Source organism: Mastigoproctus giganteus, chromosome 7, assembly GCF_048544385.1.
Source record: "Mastigoproctus giganteus isolate SK-2022 chromosome 7, ASM4854438v1, whole genome shotgun sequence".
In the NCBI taxonomy this organism is placed as follows: domain Eukaryota; kingdom Metazoa; phylum Arthropoda; class Arachnida; order Uropygi; family Thelyphonidae; genus Mastigoproctus; species Mastigoproctus giganteus.
The window spans coordinates 72,538,197-72,554,921 of NC_143581.1; the positions used below are offsets into that span (position 1 = coordinate 72,538,197).

General features: G+C 37.2%; 1 protein-coding gene across 1 annotated transcript in view; it reads left to right on the forward strand.

Annotated features, from left to right (window-relative positions):
• The window catches only part of LOC150082989 (meiotic recombination protein DMC1 homolog), a 242,351-nt gene that overhangs the window by 115,339 nt on the left and 110,287 nt on the right, over positions 1-16,725 (forward strand). The window contains exon 8 of the mRNA XM_090378343.1: positions 12,887-12,978. Coding sequence (XP_090234469.1) covers positions 12,887-12,978 — 92 coding nt within the window. The remainder of the gene's footprint in view (positions 1-12,886; positions 12,979-16,725) is intronic.

The following is a 16,725-nucleotide window of genomic DNA, read 5'->3' on the forward strand; positions in this document are numbered from 1 at the left end:
GGAGGTCCCCATGGACTGGAGATGTGCAAATGTATCTCCAATTCACAAAGGGTGACACAAATAATTATAGACCTGTTAGTTTAACTTCTGTTCCAGGTAAAATAATGCAGTCACTGGTTAAAGAGGTGATACAGGATCACCTAGACAAGACTGCAGTAATAGTTCAGACACAGCATGGCTTTGTTAAGGGGAAGTCTTGTCTGACCAATTTGATTGGATACTATGATGTGGTCACAAAGGAACTTGATGCAAAAAATAATTTTAATATCATATAGTTGGAATGGTTAAGTGGGAGATGGCAGAGAGTGGTAATAAATGGACACTGCTCTACTTGGACTAATGTTATTAGTGGAGTCCCCCGGGTTCGGTGCTGAGCCCATTGTTGTTTTGGTTATTTATTAATGATATTGATAAAGGTATATCAGGGTTAATGTTCAAGTTTGCAGGTGATGCAACCATTGGCAGAATTGTTAATGACAGTAAAGACAATATGCTACTGTAACAGAATATAGAAAAGTAAGGCAGATGGGCTGACAAGTGGCAACTGAAGTTTAACATTGACAAATGCAAAGTACTGCATATGGGTAGCAGTAACCCAAGAGAAACGTACCGTGTTGTACTACACTCAAGGAGCTGGAGAATGAAAAAGACCTGTGGGTAATTGTGTGGTCAGATATTAAGTTCTCTGTGCAGTGCAGATAGGCTGCCAAAGCAGATCATGAAGTTTTGTCAATGATATATACGAATTTTGCTAGCAGAGACAAGGACGTGATTATCCCTTTGTATAAGCCAATGGTCAGGCTATACCTTGAGTACTATGTACAGGTCTGGAGGCCTCATTTTAGGAAGGATGTAGAGTTGCTAGAATGAGTACAGAGAAGGGCAATAAGATGGTGAGAGGAACAAAGTGGTGCGCTTACGAAGAAAGGCTTAAGTGCTGCAAGTTGCAGCATTTGGAGACTAGACACCTGCAAGTTGATCTGATCAAGGTGTATAAGGCCTTGAATGGTTTGAGCAGGCTCCGTGCTGAAGGGATACTTCTGCTTGCTCATATTAAGAACTTTAAGGGGCATAGATTCAAATTGAGTAAAGACAGTTGTAGAATAGATGTGCGGAAGTTTGCCTTTAGCCAGCGGGTAGTTGATTGCTGGAAAAGACTTCCATCTGTTGTTGTGAAAGCTGATAGCTTAAATAAAGTTAAGGCTGAACTAGATAAACATTTGGAGTGACTGATTGGGTGAAATGGGAAGTTGTGTTTTTTTTTTTTTTTTTTGTCTGATGTTGGGGTAAATAAAATATAAGCTTGCTTTCTTGAATCATATTCCTCAACTAATGTTAATAAAGTGGCTCCAGATGTTAGAGTTTCAATAGAAACTCCCCTAATCTGAGTTTTGGACACTCACAACTCGCTCAACATTGACATTGACTTATGGACTATTGACAAGTCATATCGCAGTGACATCTTGGCCTGTCTTACTGTATGTAAAGAACAGTTGTGTAAGTGCCAGCCAGTCCTAGTATGGAGAGGTCATTTTTTTGTTATGCTCAATTTGTAGTCTTGTTTGTTTTATTACTATTAATTCTCTTTTCTGATACTTTTGTTTTTGTCTTGATTGGTTATTTTATGTTACTTAATGTGGTAATGTAGCTTAACTTTGTATTTCTGTGTTTGATCACTGGTATAGACAATGTTTTGTTAGATTCTTCTGGGTATCTGTGCATGGAATCATGAATGTATACGATTTAAGTTATTGAAGGACCTTATTATTATATTTATTTATTTATCTTAATATTCCATTTAACAATTCTCTAGTTTGTTTTGTATGAAACATATGTATTGGAATCAGTTGAATATATAGGATGATTCAGAGGTGCCTAGTCTCCAGATGTGCAGGACATTAGGCATCTGTGAGGTGATCTGATTGAGGTGTACAAGGCCTTGAATGGTTTGAGCAGGCCCAGTGCTGATGGGATACTTCTGCTTGCTCAGATTAAGAACCTGAGGGGGCATAGTTTCAAATTGAGGAAGTTGTAGAATAGATGGACGGAAGATTGCTTTTAGCCAGTGGGTAGTTGATTGCTGGAACAGACTTCCATCTGTTGTTGTGATGTTGAAGTTGATAGCTTAAATAAATTTTAGGCTGAACTAGACAAACATTTGGAGTGACCGGATGGGTGAAATGGGAAGGATTTTTTTTTTTTTGGCTGATGCTCTATAAGCTTGCTTTCTTGCATCACATACCTGAACTTATGCTAATGCTAAGTCATAAATTCTACAGTGGATTCTGATAACAAGAGCAGTCCAATGTGCGTATGGGTTTTTTCAAAAATAACATAGTTTTTAAGAAAACCATGTTAGTTTCACGAAGTGCTATCAGGAAAAAATTATGCAAAACTGACATGAAAGTATTTATTGTCTAAAACTTGCACAAATCACAATTGCCATGAATTCCCAAAAATGTAAAATTTCATAAAAAAAACCCCCATGAAATACCTGTTGATTTAAAGGGTACTGCTTCATGAACTTACTCTCTGGGAAGAAGATGGGTCTCAGAAAAAACTTTCATTATGTGATAATTCAATTACACTAGCCAATACGATTTTTATCTCCAAGAACTTAAATACTGTTTTTAAGCAATTTTCATGTGTAGATTTCAAAAATCACCATGATAGTTTCACATAGTTTCAGTTATTAAATATAGAGGGAGTTAAGTTTTACCAAAATATGCCAATTTCACATAATCTAGCCAGTAATATATGACATACTGATTTATTTTAACAGATATAAACTAATTCTCTTAATTTTAACAATCAGTTCTGGCCTCGATTTTCTTGTCATAAACATAGACTTCTACCTATAGCCTTAGGTTCAAATTCCAATGCAACAATTTACAATTTAAAAAGAGATCAATTTAATCTGATCCACTTAGCATTTTTGGTGAGGATTTTTGTAGGCTGTGCCAAGGTTTTCCAAGTATTAACTGATCGTGACATGTTCTCAGAGTTCTCTATAGTCTATCCTCCAAACATAAACCAAAAAGTGTTTCGAAAAATACATGAAAAGTTTTCAAAATATTTTGCTATGGAGAACAGTATCTGATTTTGCAAAGACATTATTGGACTTCAGAAAGAACTAGGTGTCGTGCATAAGTCAGATGAATGGTGATTATTCATAGATGTCTTAAAATTAAGTTTAAAACCAATTTTGCTGCTACTTCTTTTTTTTTTTTTTTTTTTTTAGTTGTTGGCACATCGGCTTCTGTCGCCATATTGCACCTCCCAAGGTTTTTGCATTTTTCTACTCTGATCCAAGCCCGAGGCGGGATTCGAACCCACAACCTTTGGGTTGCCGGGCAGGCACTTTACCCACCCGGCTATCCCGGTCGGCTGTTTTGCTTCATAATGGCAACAAATTTCCATCAGTTCCAGTTGAACTTAAAGAAAGTCATGAAAGCATATCTAAGGTTCTACATGCTATAAAATACTGGGATTATGGTTGGAACATATGTAGTGATCTTAATGTTGTTGGTTTGAAGGGGGGGGTTCACAAAATATTGTTGATTTTTGTGTTTGTGGGACAGCTGTGCGACAGAAGAACATTATGTTGTGCAACATTGGGACAAGTGGGACGAGTTCATACCAGAACAATGTAATGTAAAATATATTCCTTTAGTGCAGCCAAACAAGGTTCATCTTCCACCCCTGCACATCAAACTTGGATTGATGAAAAATTTCGTGAAGGGACTAGATAAAGAAGGTAATGGATTTGAATACTTGAGAAGGGTGTTTCCTAATTTAACATATGCCAAACGTAAGGAAGGAATTTTCATAGGACCCCAAATTATGAAAATCCTGAAAGACGATGTGTTTTGATCATTTAAGGCTGTAGTACATGATTTTTTGGGTAATAGGAAAGAAGAAAACTATGAAATGTCAGTGTCTAATTTAATCGAGTGGTACAAAAACATGGGCTGTCAAATGTCGTTGAAAATTCATTTTCTTCATTCTCATCTTGAATTTTGCCCCGAAAATCTGGGAGATGTGAGTGATGAACAAGGGGAGCATTTCATCATGATATTTCCACAATGGAAAAGCAGTAACAAGGTCTCTGGGATCCTATAATGATGGAGGATTACTGCTGGTTCCTTGTGAGGGAGAGTAAGCAGTAATTCAAAAGAAAATCCCTTAGTAGCAAACATTTTTAAGGACAATTACAGGTATGCTGATTATACATTATTGAAATATAATTATTTTGCAATGATTTATGATATTTTTTCTGAAGTTAAATGAGTTATAGAGAACATGTAATATTTTTTTATACTTTTATTACAAACTTGAATTATACATATATATCCCTTTATTTTAACATTAAATGTTAGTACACCTTTTGGTGTAGACGTGATAGAGACTTTTAATGGTAATTTTTGGAATCAGCATGTTTATTTCCTCCAGAATCACATATTTTCATTGCGAGAAGTATGAAAAAAATATTTTTTATTGGCTAGGGTTATTATTCATAATAATGCAACCTATTCAATGTGACCACAATTTGTAGCAGAATGAATTTTCATGTGATATAAGTGATTTGGATATTTGTTTTTGTAATTCCTAGCAGCTGCAACACTCTTAATAAGTCCATAATTAAGTTTTCTCATATTTGTACGACAATAGATCAGATTTTTTTTTCTCAATTGTGAATCATTTAATATTAAGCATTATCACATAGTAGATTTTGCTTATATATTTTTAATAATAAATAAATGTAATTCTGAAATCTGGTCAGAGTAATCAAGAATTATTTGTGTATCCAGTTCTTGACCTGAAAGGGTTTTTCAGTCATCACAGTTTACATTAAATTTTTATCTAAAATTTATATTGAATTTTTGTAAAATACATTATTGGTACTTCCTCTTGAAGAACCTCCAAATTTATATTTTGTCAGCTTAATCCTGTATTGCTAATGCTAACTGTGCAATACTACACTCAGGGTAGTGGAGAATGAAAAAGACCTGGGGGTAATTGTGCAGTAAGATATGAAGTTTTCTGAGCAGTGCAGACAGGCTGCCAGAGCAGCTCATGAGATCTTGTCAATGGTATACAGGAATTTTGTTAGCAGGGATAAGGAGGTGATTATCCCTTCGTATGAAACAACAATCAGGCCACACCTTGAATACTACATATAGGTCTGAAGTCTTAATTTTAGTAGGATGTAGACCTGTTGGAATGACTATAGAGAAGGGCAATGAGATGAATAGGTGAAATGGGGAGTTTTTTTTTTTTTTTTTTGGCTGATGCTATACAAGCTTGCTTTCTTGCATCATATGCCACTACTAATACTAAATGTTTTGCTAAACGAAATTATTCCTGGCCTTAAATATTTGGAGCCATTCACTGCTGATTTTGAAGTTGCTAATTCCACATTGTAAAGCTAAATAACTAGCCTTTTCTTTCAAATGGACCTGACAATGAAACTGCTTGTGTTTGCATCAAAGATTTACTTCCCATTTTAATGCTGCGCTAGTGTCAAGCACTTAGCTTTTTTTTTTTTTTTTTTTTTTTTTTACTTTTCAGTATTGAAGACAAAGTAGGTAAGTGAATTATTGTATTCCTCCCGAAATTTCTGCTTTACTTTTTTTCCCATCCATTCAGCTTCTTTTATAATTTCCAGGCATAAATTCCTTTTCTTTACAATTTGTTACCATCAAATGCAGTTTAATATAAATAAACTTTAAATTAACGATCGACAAGATACCAGTTCAAATATTTAAAAAAATCACAAAAAAGAGATATTAACAAAAGACTCATTGAGCTCTGCATAATAAGCTTTGTTACTAGCTTTATTTACATAAAAGTAAATTCTAAGTCAGTACTATTTTTAGGGAAATGCAGAACTGGTTAGTCACACATGTGCTGATGGTAAGACAAACAGGACTGTACTAAGCTTTATATTTACCACAGAAAATATAATTTATTTCACATCAGATGAAAATAGACTTTGTAATACACATTTATTGAATTTTGTAATAAACAAATATATCCTTTAGAAGGCGAAATATATATTCTTTGTATAAACAGGAATGTTTTTATATTAGCATTAGCATTAGCATTAGTAGAGGCATTTGATGCAAGAAAGCAAGCTTATGCAGCATCAGCCAAAAAAAAAAAAAAAAAAAAAACCCACTTCCACTTCACCCCTCTGTTCATTCAAAATACCTGTCCAGCTGAGCCTTAAACTTATTTAGGCTATCAACCTCCACCACAAGGGATGGAAGTCTGTTCCACCAACCAACCACCCGCTGGCTAAAGGCAAATTTCCGCACGTCTATCCTACATCTGTCTTTCCTCAATTTGAATTTATGCCCTCTCAGGTGATTTTTCTGAGCTAGAGGAAGAATCCCATCAGCATTGAGCATGCTTAAACCATTCAAGGCTTTATACACCTCTATCAGATCACCTCGCTGGTGCCTAGTCTCCAGACACTGTAATTTGCAAAACTTAAGCCTTTCTTCGTAAGAGCACCCCTTTGTTCCATTCACTAATCTTGTTGCCCTTCTCTGTACTCGTTCCAGCAGCTCTACATCCTTCTTGAAATGAGGCCTCCAGACCTGTATACAGTACTCTAGGTGTGGCCTGACCATCGCCTTATACAATGGAATAATCACCTCCTTATCCCTGCTGGAAAAATTCCTGTATATCATTGACAATACTCCATGAGCTACTCTTGCAGCCCGTCTGCACTGCTCAGAGAACTTCATATCTGCCTGCACAACCACCCCCAAGTCCCTTTCATTCTCTACCACTGTCAGTGTAGTACCACAGAGTTGATACGTTGCTCTGGGGTTGCTGTTTCCCATGTGTAGTACTTTACATTTGTCAATGTTAAACTTCATTTGCCACCTCTCAGCCCATCTGCTCAACCTTTCCAGATCCTGTTGCAGCAGCATAGTGTCAGAAGTGTCCTTGACAACCCTGCCAACCTTTGTATCGTCTGCAAACTTGGACATTAAGCCTGATACACCATCATCAATATCATTTATAAATACAGAAAACAACAATGGACCCAACACTGAACCCTGAGGAACTCCACTAATAACATTAGTCCACGTTGAGCAGTGTCCATTGATTACCACTCTCTGTCTTCTGCCACTCAACCATCCCTTTATCCATAGCAGCAATTTGCCTCGAATGCCACACTTCTCCAATTTGTGCAGCAGTCTTCCATGTGCAACAGTATCAAAAGCCTTTCTAAGATCCAAGTATATAATATCAAAGTTATTCCCTGCATCCAGTTCTTTTGTGACTGCATCATAGTATCCAATCAAGTTGGTCAGGCAAGACTTCCCCTTAACAAAACCATGCTGTGTCTGAGCTATAACTGAAGTCTTGTCTAAATGATTCTGTAGTGCGTCTTTAACCAGTGCCTCCATTAATTTTCCTGGAACAGAAGTTAAGCTCACAGGTCTATAATTACTTGTGTCAGCCTTTGATCCTCCTTTGTGAATTGGGGTCACATTTGCACATTTCCAGTCTATGGGTACCTCCCCTGAGTCCAAGGAAGCTCTCATAATTATGGCTAAGGGTTTGCTTACTTCCTTTGCTGCCTCCTTTATATAACTGGATAGATCCCATCCACCCCGGGTGCCTTTCTTGTTTTTATCTTCAACAGTTTCTGCTCCACTTTACTCCCAGTTATTTCAAGATTCTGTAGCTTACTGCTAGAGTTGAATACACCTCTGGGATTCCCCTCGCTGAATAACTCCTCATGTGTAAATGTCGATGCAAAATATTCATTTAGTTTGTTAGCTACCTGAGCAGGATCATCAACAGTATATATATAAACTAAGTATATATTAACCATATGTGTACTGCACTTCTGTATGAAAAAAAAAAAAAAAGTTGTCTTTAATTTTGATGTATAATTTTTGTACATATACCCTACTGAACCCAATTCGTTTTGTCCAGCTTTTAACAAGATTTGTTATGCCATTCAAGTAAAACTCTGGGTGAAGTTAAAGAAAGCCTGCACGAGAACAACAAGAAACGTCGGATAACTTACGTGGAAAATTAGATTCCCGATATGGCACTCTAGCGCTGCTCACTCGGTAAACAGATGGTAGGTGTTATCAGTCTGGAGCAAAGTTGAGAATGATATATTGATTGACAGGTAGGCATGGCAAACGATGTTCTGATTGGTGCGCGAACACAAGACAACACACAATAACATCAGTTTAGTATCACTGTAGCAGCACTAATGGTAATTTGTCCTAATGCATGCCCTAACCTTTTTTCACCATTACAGTATTTCGTAGTGGTGAAAAAGGGTCAGGTTACCTCAACTTGAATCCCATGGGAGCTTGAACCCTCCCGAAGTGGAGGGGATAACTTAACCCACTTAGAATTTACTGTTACAAACAGTAAATTCTAAGTGGGAAGCATTCAAGGAATTAATCGTGGAAGCTACTAAAAGTTTCATACCTATTAATAAATATTGTTCAAGGTTTAGGCCTAAATGGTTATCTAATGAACTAAATAAACTCGTAATAGAGAAGAAAAATGCATGGGATGCATATAAATTATCAAGCGACTCAGAAGCCTAAATTATCTAATGAACTAATGAAACTCGTAATAGAGAAAAAAAATGCATGGGATGCATATAAATTATCAAGCGACTCAGAAGCCTATGGCAGATATAAGCTAGTCTGTAATCAGGTGACAAAGGAGGTTAGGCAGGCGAAGGCAGATTACGAGAAATCCTTGGCAAAAGGTGCTAAGAAAAACAGCAAGGATTTCTTTACTTATATAAACTGAAAAGGAAGGGGATGAATCTGATTGGTCCACTTGACATCGATGGTTCGACTGTTGATGATCCTGCTCAGATAGCAAACAAACTGAATGAGTATTTTGCATCTACATTCACACATGAGGAATTATTAAGGTTTGAAAATGGCAGAAGGTTATCAAATTGTAGCAGGATACTTAATGATTTTGTAATAACTGGAAGCAAAGTGGAGGAGAAATTGTTGAAGTTAAACATAAGAAAAGCACCTGGGGTGGATGGGATTTATCCAGTTATATTAAAGGAGGCGGCAAAGCAACTAAGCAAACCCTTAGCCATAATTATGAGAGCGTACTTGGACTCAGGGGAGGTTCCCACGGACTGGAGATGTGCAAATGTATCCCCAATTCACAAAGGGGGATCGAAGGGTGACACGAGTAATTACAGACCAGTTAGTTTAACTTCTGTTCCTGGAAAATTAATGGAGGCACTGGTTAAAGAAGCACTGCAGGATCATCTAGACAAGACTTCAGTTATAGCTCAGACACAGCATGGTTTTGTTAAGGGGAAGTCTTGCCTGACAAATTTGATAGGATATTATGATGTGGTTACAAAGGAACTGGATGCAAAAAATAATTTTGATATCATATATTTGGATTTCAGGAAAGCTTTTGACACTGTTGTGCATGGAAGACTATTGTACAAATCGGAGCAGAATGGTATTAAGGGTAAGTTGCTACAATGGATAAAAGGATGGTTAAGTGGGAGAAGACAGAGGGTGGTAATCAATGGGTGCTGCTCTTCTTGGACTAATGTTATTAGTGGAGGCCCACAGGATTCGGTGTTAGGTCCACTGTTGTTTTGTATATTTATCAATGATATTGATGAAGGTATATGAGGCTTAATGTCGAAGTTTGCAGATGATACAAAGGTTGGCAGGGTTGTTAATGACAGTAATGGCAGTGTGCTACTGCAACAGGATCTAGATAATTTGGGCAGATGGGCTAAGAAGTGGCAACTGAAGTTAACCTTGACAAATGCAAAGTACTGCATATGGGTAGAAGTAACCCTAGAGAAACGTACCAACTGTGTGGTACTACACTTAAGGTGGTAGAAAATGAAAAAGACCTGGGAGTAATTGTGCAGTTAGATATGAAGTTTTCTGAGAAATGCAGACAGGCTGCCAGGGCAGGTCATGGGGTTTTGTCAATGATATATAGGAATTTTGCTAGCAGGGAAAAGGAGGTGATTATCCCTCTGTATAAGGCAATGGTCAGGCCACGCCTTGAGGCGTACAGGTCTGGAGGCCTCATTTTAGGAAGGATGTAGATTTACTTGAGCGTGTACAGAGAAGGACAGCAAGATTGGTGAGGGGAATGAAGGGATCCTCTTACCAAGAGAGGCTTAAGTTCTGCAAATTGCAGTGGCTGGAGACTAGGCACCTGCGCGGTGATCTGATTGAGGTATATAAGGCCTTGAATGGGTTGAGCACGCTGAATTCTGATGGGATCCTTCCACTTGTTCAGATTACGAACCTAAGGCGGCATAAATTCAAATTAAGAAAAGACAGATGTAGAATAGATGTGCGGAAATTTGCCTTTAGCCAGCGGGTGGTTAATTGCTGGAACAAACTTCCATCTGTTGTTATGGAAGTTGATAGGTTGAATAAATTTAAGGAGGAACTGGACAGGCATTTGGAGGGAATGGTGTGATATTTTTTTTTTTTTTTTTTTTGGCTGATGCTGTATAAGCTCATACACTTGCTTTCTTGCATCACATGCCACTGCTACTACTACTACTACTACCTTTTTTCTTTATAATCAGTCATATTTAGAAATACATTCATAAAAAAATAAATTTTTTTATGACTGTATTTTTATTTTCTTGTTCAATAGTCCTAATATTATGAATACTTGCCCACCACCTGATGCTGAAAAAAGGTTATGTTACCTCCACTTGAATCCAATGGGAGCTTGAATCCCTCCTGAAATGGAAGGGAGTAACCTAACCTTTTTTCTTTAGAATCATGGGTGGGCTAGCACATAAATTGTTTATTAACAAAATATTAATTTTTTATTACTGTTCTTTTATTTTTAAAGACACTCGTGCGGATACACACATATCATAACATCAATCAGCACCTTAAAAGATTCATCGCTACTATTACCTGTTCACCGTTCATTACAAAACTATTATGCACCATTCTTTACTGGTAAATACACATCATAATGCCAACCAATGACTACACAGTAGCTTGTCGTCTGTCTTGCCCACCACCAATCATTTCATCATTTGCCACCCCTACTTGTCAATCAATATATCCTTCTTGATTTCTGCTCCAGACCAATAACACCTACCGTCTGTTTACCAAGCAAGCAGCGCTAGAGTCCAGTGTCGGGAAACTAATTTTCTGCATAAGTTATCCAACGTTTATCATCGTTCTCGTGCAGGCTTTCTTTACCTTAGCCAAACTCTGTTGGCTGAGAGACCATCCATCTCTTTGCAAAAGCTGTAACATTCATCAGAGTCATATCTGCTGCCCTCAAGATAGTCTTTAAAGCTTTGGGAACAAAAAAGTTACTGAGAGCCAAATCTTAGTAACTATAGGAGGATGTAAAACAAATTCCATTGATAAAATTCTCATATGTTGCATGGCTGCAATGAGTCAGTGTTGAGCAAAATTTATTAAAAAAAAAAACAAATAAGAATAAAAAGTGCTTATTTTATTCACAAATAAAAAATAATTTTGTTATTTAAAATGAAAATTAATCTATTAAGAAGAATAAATTATTAACTTATTTTTATTAAATTTATCTGTAATAGTACTACAAATATGGTCAGGGAGGCCAAGACTGCATATGAGAAAGCATCGAATAAGATAGCAAAGAATAAGGACAAGGAATTTTGTTGTATAACAAAGAAGAAAGCTAATCAGATCAGACCCTTGTGCACTGGGTGTGGGAAAGTCTTAGATAACCCATCTGATGTTGCAGATGAATTGAATAGGTACTTTGAATCAGTTTTTACCAAAAAAAGACCAATCATTCTGAGAAGAGGCTGAGTCATATGAAATTAGTGATATTGTAATTACAGATGATTGTTTATTAGAAAAAATTTTTAGCATAAAGGCAAGTAAGGCTCCTGGAGTTAATGGCATATACCCTGTAGTTTTGAGGACGAGTGTGAAGGAGTGTATTGAACCATTGAGGTTAATTATGAGGGCACCTTACCTTTACTCAGGGAATATTCCTTTGGATTGAAGAAGTGCCAGTGTATTGCCAATATATAAAAGCAGTTCTACGAGTGAATTTGATAACTACAGACCATTTCCTATCACTGAAGTCAGCCTAGCACTTGTTAGGCTGACTTCAGTGATAAGAAAAATCTTAGAGGCGATGATTAAGAGTGCAATCCAGGGACGTTTAAATAGATATAACATTCTGAAGGCCACACAACATGGCTTTGTTAAGGGAAAATCTTGTTTAATGAACTTAGTAGGCTATTTTGACACAGTTACTCATGACCTGGATTTAGGGAACAGTTTCACCTTAGTTTATTTGGATTTTAGCAAAGCATTTGACTCAGTCACTCACAAGAGGTTACTATATAAACTTGAACAGGTTGAGATTACTAGTAATATTCTAAGATAGATTTCTGGGTAGCTGCAGGGCAGAGGGCTGTGATTAATAGATCCTTCGTGGATCGGTTCTTGGACTACTGTTGTTTCTCAATTTCATAAATGACATCGACAAAGGGATAGAAGGCATGATGTCAAAATTTTCAGATGATATAAAGATTGGCAGAGTCGTTTATGATCAGTGCCAAGCAGCTCTCCTTCAGGATGACGTGAACAGACTTCAGAGATGGTCAGAGAAGTAGCAGCTATGTTTTAATGATGCTGAATGCAAGGTCTTATACTTGTGGGAATAGCAACCCACAAATAAATTATATTTTTGACCTCCAAGGGTTTTTAATTCAATCCCACCAAGTGGGATTGAATTAATTGAATTAAAAAAGCAGTCTGGTTACTTTATTGCCAGAGCTGATATATATTTCTTCTTTTCCTCCCCACTTTCATCACTTTTCTGAGTATCCTAAACAGATGTTCAGTAGACCTGATCGTCTTAGGGAAATTGCTGATCGGTTCAACCTAGATCACAGTGCCATGCTGGAAAACATTTTATATACACGTGCCTTCACAAGTGAGTAGTATATGTTTCTTAAATGATATACAATTGAGATAACTTTGTATTAGGAATCTACCTTAGCACCACTTTAGCATACGTAGGTATGCCAAGGTATAGGCTCTGAAAGGTGTTGTTGAGATGTAACAGTGTATAGCCTATCCATATCTCTGTGGGGGATATCTATGGACATGGTAACCTCTGCCAGCCTCACTACATCCACAGTTGCCATTCATTGGTACTGGATGCAGGTAGTGAATAGCCCATCCCAACACGGTCAATTGGGCTTAGAATGGATGAGTTTGTGGCTGTGGGAAGTTGAAAAACTCACTAGAATGCAAGTAGAACTAGTCTGAGACAATTTCAGTCCTGTAATACTGTTGTCTTTTTGAAAGATGCCTTGGTTTATCTTAGAAGTCAGAGTTACCATAAACAGGTGCACATGGTCAAAAATGGAGCTGTATGAGTCACCAGTGAGCTGGTCAGTAATCACCAGGGGTGGGGGAGCAGGGCAGGGTAGGATAGTGTAGTATAGAATACCCCCATACAAACATGCTCCAGACCATTACACTGCCTCTGTTGACTTATACAACCCCCCCCATCCAGTAGAGTAAGAGAGCCTTATGTTGAGTACATTCTACCTGCAAACATGATTTATCAAACCAGTCATTCTTCTTCCAGTCATCCACTGCCCAATGGCTCTTTTCCCATGCCTGCTGTTAGGTGTATTTACTTGTGAGAGGCTACCAAAAGGAGTACTTGGGTGAACTGTTAGCTCTGATAGCCTAACCATTCTAGCATCCAACATGGTCCATTAAAATGGATTTTGTTGCCTCCATGTTGTATTGCATAGGCATTTGCTCCACTTTGGTTTATCTCTTCTGCTGGGGAGCACATTGGATTCTTATCTTGCCTTTGGCCAACAATGTGTGGCTGACCTGCATGGTAGCTCTGACTAGCAGTCCTTTTACAGTTGGTCTACTCGATACCCGAGACACTTCTGTGTCAGAATAATGCACAAAGGCTGCCATATGTGAGATTCATGTCTTCACTGATTTGGCATCATCCCCCCCATTGAAACCCAAGCTCATGTTTCCAGCCCATTCTTCGTGTATAACACCAGCATGCTACTGTATTGTGCCAGGATCTGCCCTTATATATATATATAGTGTGTGTGTGTGTGTGTGTGTGCGTGTGTGTGTGTGTGTGTGTGTGTGTGTGTGTGTGTGTGTGTGTGTGTGTGTGTGTGTGTGTGTGTGTGTGTGTGTGTGTGTGTGTGTGTGTGTGTGTGTGTGCTATATTGTGGCAGTAATGGTGGATACTACACATGAAGTTCACAGTTGTGGAGTCTTTCCTAATGCAAAACTATCTCACAGTGTAGAATATAGTCAACTTAGTTATGCAAAAAATTGTAAACAATTTTCTTCTGATCTTTTCCATATGATTTGAAGGAATTGCAATCTTCTCTGACTGCATCAAGTTTATAAAAGTTAAAACACAATTCATTACTCAGTAAGTTAAATGGAAATCTGTTATTCAACTTTGATTTTTTTCTTAATGAATTCTCTGATCCACCTGTAGTAGTAATAGTATTAAAATTATCATGCTTTAATTTTTTTCCCAATGCATAATCTCCTGACACAGATATTCCCATCTCTAAAGATGCATAATCTGGGTTGTAAAAGTCTACATCAAAGGTCATCTGTTGTATGCAGAAATGGAGTGGAGCAAATCAAGTGGAGCAAAGTAGGATGTAGAAGCCATTGTGATCACTAGTCACAATGACTTCTACACTACAAATTGGAGGTGCCTCCATAGCCAGGTGGGAAGGAGCAGCAGTGCATAGCACACGCTTCTTGATTAGACCGGGGTTCGAGCCCGTCACCACCAAATATGGAGGATGCGGAAAGGTCAGGGAAAGACCACTGCATATCCCGGAACAATATGGCCTTAGTTGCTAATGCTCCTAAAAAACCAAATAACAAACAACAACAAACTGCAAAATGGTAAAAAATAGCTGATGGTACTAAGTATGAGTGAACATAATGATTGTGTATTTTGTAATTGCACTCATTTGCACATCACCTGTTAGCTAAATATAGTACATGCCTAACCAGCTTTTGGCTGGAGCATTATTTACTCGATATATGCTAAATTGCATGGGGATAGAAAGAAACAATTATTATAAAAAGCATTTACAAAAGTAAATCATAGCTTGCTGAAGTATATTCTTAACCCCTTTTCAGCTAGTGCTTTCAAAGGTTGTTGGTCATTTTGAACTGAAATGTCAAAAAAAATGATGGAATGCTATTAATAAATAAAATAAAATGAAAGGATTTCACTTGTTGGCACCACCACTTTGCTTATTGGAGGCTTGAAGTGGTGAAACCCATGTTTAGTCTCTAGAGCAAAGTTTCCGGCATCCCCCCTCTCCCCATACTTCTCCTTCAACCCATGCACGGTACTAAGTACTATAGGTTTTGATACCTTTCGTGTTTGGGGTTCTCATAAAAAAAAAAAAAAAAAAAACTTCATCTCCTCAGTAACCATAAGACACTGGTGTCCAAAAAAGAAAAAAAACCTAAGGTTACTTCTTTACATTTTGTGTACTAGTTTATCTGTTGTTTTTTTTTAACGAAGCTGCTGGTGAATATACATTATTAATACAGGCATAGATATCTAGGGGAAATATCATTATTACATCATAATTGTATATTTTCTGTATTATTTTTATTATTTTTTCAGTCCCATTTCAGATTTTTTTTTATTGAAGGCACTGTCTAGCACTCTCATTCAAAAAATTCCTTCATTATGTTTTTTTTTTTTTTTTTGTCTTCAGTCTTCACAGGGTTAATTAAATAGTGGTTTTCATAGAACTTTCAGGAAGACTTTCATCTTCCTGCAAGTTCCATAGTGACTCCAGCCAGTCCCCAACCCTGCAGCCATTAAGATCAGTGTTGAATTTATCAACAAAATGCAGATGCTGCTACTTGATAAGAATATGTTAGCCAGTTTTTATGGTGAAAATCTATGTTTATCGCAATCTGGGAAGCTATTGACAACCTATTCAATAAGACTACTACTTCCTTTTTAGCCCCTCCTCCTCCTCAAACATAGTAACATTAAACACACCTTGACTGTACAGTTGTCCAGGTAAATTTTTTTGCATTTGGTGACCAACTCTATAGTCCAAGCACGAAGAACCCCTTTTCATCTTCCTAGGACATGTTTTCAGGGTAGAGTTTGAATACAGCATTAGCTTCCACATATGGCATCCAAATTGTGATAAAGAGTTTTAATAATGTTTCTATGGTATAGAACCACAGCGAAGAGAACCTGGATAAGTGAATGAATTGCATCACTCCACTGGATATGAATGGTTTGATTAATGATTAACCTGTTCAGGTTGCTGACAGTTGAATAGGTATTTTGGATCTACAGGAACTCCCCAACTTATGTAATACTCAACTTATGCAAATTCGACTTTATGTAAGTTTTTGCCAGCCGGTGCAAACTGAAAAAAATATGGAAACGTATTTTGCATCTCTAGGGATAAATGGAGGAATTGTGAAAATATCGTAATGTGAACCCACTAACATATTGTGTTTTTTTTTTTTTTTTTTTTTTGTTTTGTTTTTTTTGCAGTTCTTTCCAAGTCCTTGGAAGTTAAATTTCGCTATATTACTAAGCTATTTATCTCTAAAAGGTCATATTTGTCATGAAAATTGTATTATACTTTCATCATTATCATATGTTCCCGTTATA